General features: G+C 38.0%; 1 protein-coding gene across 2 annotated transcripts; it reads right to left on the reverse strand.

Moving 5' to 3' along the window:
* Positions 1-6,163: 6,163 nt before the first annotated feature.
* nr0b1 (nuclear receptor subfamily 0, group B, member 1) lies at positions 6,164-8,421 on the reverse strand. Of its 2 annotated transcripts, none has more exons than XM_067431833.1 (2): positions 7,850-8,421; positions 6,164-7,136 (listed from the first exon to the last, which is right to left on the reverse strand). In XM_067431833.1, exons 1-2 carry the CDS (start codon positions 8,310-8,312, stop codon positions 6,895-6,897), a joined length of 705 nt encoding a protein of 234 aa, XP_067287934.1. In that variant the 5' UTR covers positions 8,313-8,421; the 3' UTR covers positions 6,164-6,894. The 2 variants fall into 2 exon arrangements, with proteins under 2 accessions (XP_067287934.1, XP_067287933.1); XM_067431832.1 differs by having other exon boundaries at positions 7,760-8,421.
* Between the last annotated feature and the right edge of the window lie 257 nt (positions 8,422-8,678).

Consider the following 8,678-nt stretch of genomic DNA (forward strand, 5'->3'; position numbering starts at 1 on the left):
TATATGAAGCACCTGACAAAACCCTTTAAGGCCGTGGTTCTTAAACAGGGGACCAGGGTCCACTGGGGGCCTCAATAAACTGATCATGATTTGCCCGGTCTCACAAAAATGCGTATAAATAGTACCAGTTTGCAATCTCATGGAATGTATACGGCAAAATGAGTTTTGACGTGCATATGGTACGCGGTTTTTCGCGTGCATATGATACGCACTTTATGGTGTATTATATGTACGAACCCCCCACCCCACCACCCTAATCCTACCCAAGAGCATGTCATATGCACGCCATAAAGTGCGTTTTATATGCACGCGAAAACTGCGAAGCATTTGCACGCCAAAACTCATTTTGTTGTATCCATTCCACGAGATTTCTCACACTTACTATTTATACGCATCACCATGAGATCATGTTGAGCATTAACATAAGCTCAAGAATAAAGATATTTCTTATTGTAATTCACCCACTCAACATCTGTTTCACAGGTTATATGAGGAAGCCTAATTTTAAATGTGTGATATCCGGAACAGAAAAGGAAATGCTCATTGGCATTTTAAAAATGAATACATATTTTAAATCCTCATCCAGTAAATCATGAGCAACGGAAAGGATGTATAGAAAATTCAGATCACAAAAATATTGGATTTCTAAAATGTAATTAACAGGAACATGAGCCTTTGAAAATGGACCGTGAGGGGGCCTCGGAGTCAAAAAGGTTGAAAACCAATGCTTTAAAATGATAATGATCATTTTCCAAAAATGAAAATGATCCCATGATTTATTCACCCTCAAGCCATTCTAGGTGTATATAACTTTCTTCTTTCAGACGAATACAGTCACAGTTATATTAAAAAATGTCCTGGCTCTTCCAAACTTTATCCATAGTTTTCAGTCACGTGACTTTCGCAGAGCTTTGGAGGGCAAAACCGCCATACAAATCCACTGAACAGCAGCACAAACCTGTTAAATTTCCATTTTAAAACAAAAATATGTGAACAAGATACACGTTTTGGGCACTATACAGCCCCTGTATATATTTCAATCACTAAAAACAACGGGACGTTTTTAAAACGCTTAACGTGAAAAACACTATAGGGTGAGTTGCACCAACAAGGATTCAGCTAAGCAAAGTTTAACGCTTTAATCTAGGATTTGTTCTAGAATTTTATTTTAAATCGAATTGTTACACCACATGATTTTAAACTGATTAATTATGCTGTAAAACCGTTATAGAGCTGATCAAGCAGACGGAGGATGAACTGAAGACTTCTTTTAAACCATTAAAGTGCCGTAACAGTGATATTAAAATATCAAATTCACCTTTTGGTGATGCATACTATATAAATGCGAGTAGAGGAAACACGGAATATGAACACAACGCTTTCTTTATAATGGGTTTCGGTGGGGAAAACACCTAGCGAGAAACCGTGTGTTGCACTATTCATTTGCTTTCCTGTACAAAGTGTGCAACATCAATCAGGTGTATATTCAATTTGGTATTTTAATATCACTGTCTTACTGCATTAATACTGACTAAAACCTGGTAAAAATGATTGGTGGGCAATGGAGGATAACCTTGTTTTGCCCTCCAGGTGGGCATTCCTATAAGCGTGTGACGACACATGAAAACTATGGATTATGGCAGTGAACGGGAAGCCCAAAAAAGTGTATCCATCCATTATAAAAGTGCTCCACATGGCTCCTGTGGGGTTAATAAAGGGCTTCTGAAGCAAAGTGATGGGTTTGTGTAAGAAAAATATCCATATTTAACATGTTAACAAGCAAATATCTAGCTTCCACCAGACCGTATTCAGATTACAGAAAAAGCGTTACTGGCGCGACATATCACTATGAACTGTGTGAGGTGTTACACTTGTTTCCGTAAGTTGAATGCGGAAGGCAATCTGATGGAAATTCGACATTTTACTTTATAAAGTTTTAAATATGTCATTTTGTTTTTTTACATAAACCCATCGATTCACTTCAGAAGGTCTTTATTAACCTCCTGGAGCTGTATGGATTACTTTTATAATGAATGGATGCACTTTTTGGGCTTCAAATTTTGGGCTGCCATTCACTGCCATTATAATGCTTGGATTAGCCCAGGTCAGTAAATTCATCTGAAATAATATTATACACACCTACTAGCATGAGGGTGAGTAAATTATTTTCATTTGTGGGTCAACTTATTATATTGTATGCATCAAATAATCTCTTCTGTATTTCGCTATTTTTGAACACTACTACATTTGAAACCAAGAGAATCAAATACATTCATTCATTCCATTCATGTACTCTAAAGAGTGCTTTTCTTGTATTTTGGGTGTCGTTATAAGATAAAAATGTGCATGTGTGTTGTTTGATTAATTCTATGCATATTTCATGCTCCAGGTTCTTCAGACAGAAGTCCAGAGGCTGAAGGATGAGGTTCAGGAGATGCACAGAGACCTAACAAAACACCACTCTCTCATCAACACGGACACTATGGATGAGATCCTGGAAAGGTCTCTACTCATCGATGAACAGATCGCGTCTCAGTACTCTGCCGTGCAGACCCAGAGGGCTGTATTTGAGGAGGTGAGGCGAAATTATAATTCCTGCAAAAACGAATAATTTTTTTCAAAACACAGCAGCGCCTTAGAATATTTTGGTTGTGTTTCTAGATATGGGATGTGACCTTTCAAAGAGTAACCAATGAGCAAGAGATCTATGAAGGTGAGGAAAAACAAGTTGTCTGTAATGCCTCAGGGTTTATTTTATCATGCAAGTTAAACTATTTCCTTCCACTAATTAATGAACTAATTAATTTACTAATTACAGCCCAGCTTCATGACCTTCTGCAGCTGAAGCAAGAAAATTCCTACTTAACAACCATTACACGACAAATTGGACCCTACATATTATCCATAGCAAAAGTGAAAGAGCGTCTGGAACCCAGGTGTTTTCATTTTTAAATATTCATGCACTATTTATTTTACTTCTGCTTTCCATTTGCTTGTTAAAGTGAGTTCATCCAAAGATTACTCACCCTCATGTCTTTCCAAGCCCATAAGTTTTATGAACATCTTTGGAACACAAATTAAAATCTTTTTGATGAAATCTGCAACATGTCATTATAACTTTGCATAATCTTACACGCCCCTTTCTAAAGCCAGTGGCCTGTTATCTGTACGCATTTTGAGCTATCCGCGTGTATGTCTACGCCGTGTGGTTCTGCGTAAATGTAGGCCGAAACGAACCATCATCTCAGTGTGTATATCTACTCCGTGTAATTCCGCATGAATGCCTACGCTGAAATGAACCATTATGTGAGCGTGTGTGTCCACAATGTAAATGGATTTTATAAACATACTATATTATGTTTTTTTGAAAATGTAAAAATGCAGAATAATTCTTGTGATGGGTAGGTTTAGGGGTAGGGGCAGTGTAGGGGGATAGAATGAAATGGTGTTGATAAATGCGATTATGCGTCTTGATAGCACGCCAACATGACATACGAATTGGCGTGTCATATATACGCCATTCATGAGATCAGTCTGAAATCTGAGAGCTTTCTGTATTCTACGCAGCACGTTTGAGCTTCCTTAAGGACCAATGAGGTTCATTCTCGAGTTACACTGCACGTTTGCGCTTCCACAAGAACCAGTGAGGTTCATTCTTCTCATGAGGTTTAATCTCATGTGTCACACAGCAAATTTGAGCTTCCGCAAGAACCAAGGTCCATTCACTCAAACGGTACACAGTATCAATAGTACGTGTGTGTAATGTTGTGGAATGGATACACCAAAATGACTTTTGGCATTCATATGCCGTGTAGTTTTTCACGTGCATATGACATTTCATGAGATCAGGTTCTTCATTCTCGTGTTACGCAGAACTTTTGAGCTACAGCAAGAGCCTTTTTCTCTTGAACTCTTAACTTTTTAAAGTGTCAAAGTGGTAGTTGCGTAACTGTCTACGCAAGGGATAAAGCTCTCCGATTTTAACAAAAAGATCTTCATTTGTGTTCCGAAGATGAACGAAAGCCTTATAGGTTTGGAACGACATCAGTAATTAATGACAGTATTTTTCTTTTTGGGGTGAACTATCCCTTTAAATATTTTAGACATTATATGGTATATTGTTGATGTATTCACAGGTTTCACAAGCCTGAGGACGATCGCATAGACACTGTAGTTAAAATCTGTGAGGACAACGCAATGACTACTGAACAACGCAGGTGATGAGTTTATGTTACACAGCTGAAAGTGCAAATGTAGAACAACATAAGAATGACATGTACTTTCTTCCACCAGCTACAGTGAGAGTTGCTCAGCAGTCTATGACAGGGACTCTCTTATCCTGCCGCCTGGTGAGACACTACTAAAGAGCAGTGACTTCTGTTGGCAAGGAAAGCCGATAAATATTTCAGAAACCTCTTGCTGCAAAGAGCTGCCATTATAGAGCTGCGCGTATGGATGACAGTGAACACTGACCACAAACGTGGCATGTGCTTTCAAGCATGTGCTAGATGTCAACACATAAACACGGGGCCTTTCAGTAACTGACAAACGAGAAGGACATAAATGGAAGACATTTTTTGCTATGTTTATGGAATGTTTTAAGTGGGCCTTAGCTATTTTACCCAACAGATGGATTGTGACTTGTTGTGGCATTTTGCATTTTGTTTGGAAAGAACAGCATTTCTTTCAAACACAAAACTTTTGTCTTTCATGTCACTTTTGATTTATCACGAATCGCTAAATGAAAGTAGACCTATTCATTGTTTTATTCACCCCAAACTTTTGAACGATAGTGTACAAATGCGCTTGTAAGAATATAATATACAGACTATAATATTATGGAAAAATATAAGAATTAAATGTATTCCTTTTGTCTCTCTCACTGTCATCTTGGTTTTCTAATAACATGTTTATTATATTTTAAAGTATTTGAACTTGATATACTCTTTCATGGGCAGACATGTTTTTTATTTATTAATTATCTTTGTACAAGGATCCTTCAATGCATCCTTATGACGATTTTATATTTTTCAGCACGTTATGCTTGCTCCAACAATGAATACAACAGCGCTTACTAATATCAGACTAACCTTGAGGTAGCCTATAAATGAAACTACAGAGCCACAACTCCATACATAAGGTGAATATTTGAGACACAGAGTGCTCAGCTAAACAGATACAGAGAAAGAAATGGGGTCACAGCGACCTTCAAGCGCACGCCGTGGAAGTTCAGACTCATTAAAAATACATTTGGTGACAGAATATTGAGGAGGGGATGAATGAACGAGAGTTCAGGACTCACAACAGTCATATATCATCTCTCCTTACCGCCTTACAAGGTCTTTATAAATACACACAAAGTGCCTAGTTATTCTTCCTCGTTACTGTTTGTTACTGTGTTTGAAAAGGTATGCTTACCTGGGTTTCCGGTCTGGTTCTATAAAGCTCCTGAATGAATCAGCGTGTTTGAAAGAATCATTTGAGTGAATCATTCAGTGATGTAATTCACTTGTTTTGTTCCTGAACGAATGACTCACTCATACAGACTAGTCGCCGCCTACTGGCTTAACCTGCACCGGTTTGGTAAGCAATATTGCTGCATTAAAGGGTTACTTCACCGATTAGCATATGGCTTTGTAGCTGTAGAAAACAGTATCACTGCATTAAGGTTACTTCAGCGATTAGCGTATTCTCTCCTCTTCTCCTTTCAGTTTCATGAACTGAAAACGCCAGCGCAGACCCTATGGCGCGGACCGGCGCAGACGCGTTTACCTCATAGCTCATTCATCACTATGAATGTAATCTGACTCCTGCTGCATTTGTGCTGTGACACTTGCCCGGCGACTCACTCATTATATTTAACAGACACATTCAGTTTTTAATTGTAGTGTCTGTTCTCTAACTGAACTGATTTTATAAAAATTAAGCGGTGGGAAAGTGATCCAGTAATCCAGTTTGCTGTCTTTGGGAGTGGCCTAGATTAGTGAAGCATTCTGGGAATTGTTGTCTTTCATCCCCATGAGACAAAAATACATTTTCTGTCTTTTCTCAGTCTAGAAAGCACCAAATTCAAAAATAATTTCATATTTCTAATACATTAATGACCCAGTTTAAATACAGATTCATCTTCCCAGCGCTGAAGTAGAAACAATGTCACCAACAATTATTTCCTAATTATTATTTTTTTATTTTCCGTTTTGTATTTGTGCTTAGGTCTGTCATCACATTGACATGTTTATCGAAATGTTACTGTTACTATAATGCAAAAAAATACAAACCTGTTCATTACGTTGTCAGAAACGTGAAGGAGTGTAACCATGTTTTGTTATGTCATTGCATAACAAACATGTACAATGCTTTCTAATTTTCAAATATAGTTTACACTTAATATAATAACTTTCATTAACAATGCTAGCCAAAATTATTACATTATATAATGCAAAACAGTTCATTAGGTCACATATTTTAGTAACATTGAGATAATATATTATTTTTTAGATCTAATATATTATTTGTGACATTAATGACATTAAACATATATATTAAATGAAATCCATATATAAACGAATGCTTGTTAATGATTTCCTAATGAAAGTTATTATAAAGTGTCAACCAGAATAGTTATAAGGCTGCACAACATCACATAAAAGCAAGTAAACAAAAACAAACAATCAGAACAAAGTTATAAAGCTCTTTCCCCAAATGGGAAAAATGTTGTCATCAACTTTGGATTCAGCGATGAGTTCAACTCAGAAGGCAAAAAGAGAGCTCTCATATATTGTACAAAAATAGCATGTGTAAAAAGGAATCAGTCATTTTCAAAATCTGTCCGCCCACTGCTGACTGCCACTCTTTCCAACATTGATAATTCCGTCCTGGTTTTTGCATTAGAGTTTATTTTCCATAAAACATCTCCAGAAGAAGTTCCTCCATGTTGACTGCTCCAATGACCGGTTTGAAGAAGAGACCGGCCACAACGTTGGCGTTGATGGATCTCAGCATGGAGAGAGCGAGGAAGAGTTTGGCGAATCTTGCACTGTCCCCGCGGTGAATCATTTTGACATATTCATTAAGTGCCTGGTTCGCCTCGCTCTGCAGGGCCTGGATGTAATGTTGACATTGCAGCCCTGCAACATCTGAGAACATGGGATAGAAAGAGACTTGTAATATCCTGCATCAGAAACAACTCGATTACATGAAATTACCCTCAGATACCTTCTGATTACCAGTATATTTCACTTTAATTCTCAAAATCATGCATTTAAAATTTTTTTTTTTTTTTTTTTTTTTGTGAAGAATTTTGTTGTTTCTGAAACTATTGTCATAGTCATATTTGAACTACTGACCTGTTAAACACCACAAAGTAAAATGAAGAAGACTGAATGCAAGTGGATTTTCTAATTTGTAATCTTATTGGGATCAAAAAAAAGTATTATGATTAAACTTAAAGTTTGACTGGTCCCTTTAAATATTTAAGTAAGTATAATTGTATTAGCTTAATATAATAACGACAAAAATGATGAATATAATATCGTCTTATTATTGATACATTTTAATCATACGAAAAACAAAGAACTGTTTTGAAATTTTGTTCTACATTTAAGTACAATGTGTATAAATAAATAAGAATTACAATGTGATTTTAGTATTACTGTTAGTAGTAGTAGTAGTAGTATTAATAATTACAATGTGACTATATAAGCCATTTCATCTTAAAGGCAGTTGGGAAGTGTCCTAATTCAGGTGTTACATGTCTCACCTGGGTTAAACAAAATAGCCCCTTTCAAGTACGCGTACTCCTTAGTGCTTATGTCCAGTCCCCAACATTTCCTCAGAAACATTTTAATACCCTGAACGTCGGTCAGCGCCACTCCACCGTTATTACTCTGGTTGTCCTGTTTGTCCTGTCCGCTCGTTAAAATCCGCTGCAACATGCTGGGCTCCTGCGTCTCCGAAGTCTCGAAGTCGATCCTGTCCTGCGCCATGCCGAGCACCAGCAGCGGCGCCCAACAGCTCCGCACCAGCGTGTGCTGGTCATCCACCGGGAGCTCCCGGAAACACGGGACGTTCTTCACGAACTTCAGGGTCTTGACCAGGACCGCGGAGGCTGCTTTGCATGTGGTTTGGGGGGAACGGAGAGACACCTTCCTCTTGGATCCGCACGCACACGCGCGCATGGACACGGCGAGTCTCGGTGTCCTCGGCTGGTTCCCAAGTTGCGCAGACTGACTGTCGTTCTTTAAAATGCTGTATAAGATGCTGTTCTGCCGTCTTTCGCTGCTGCAGTGGCAGCTGCTGTCAAAGTAAGCCATCCTGCTGGTGCTGCGGAAACTGTTATGTTTCGTTGCTGAAACTACAAGGAGCTTTACGCTTGGAGATGTCCATGCACGGTTGAGGTCTCTGTGTTACCATCCACCCAAATGCCAAATAGTTTAGAGTTTTTAAAGAGCACTGGACACCGCCCACTGTCTCGATCTGATGCACACATAGGGGGCGCTATAATCCCTATATATTTTGAATATGATGCGTGGTTTTTGCCACATCAGGTATTGTTTACTATACATTATGGGCACCAACAAAGTATAGATAAAAATATTAATAAAAATAATATATTATTCATTAATAATTATTAATATGAATTATATGAGGGAGAATATAGTCTTGGGAAAGTAATACTT

The sequence above is a fragment of the Pseudorasbora parva genome, chromosome 22 (assembly GCF_024679245.1).
Source record: "Pseudorasbora parva isolate DD20220531a chromosome 22, ASM2467924v1, whole genome shotgun sequence".
Classification (NCBI taxonomy): Eukaryota; Metazoa; Chordata; class Actinopteri; order Cypriniformes; family Gobionidae; genus Pseudorasbora; species Pseudorasbora parva.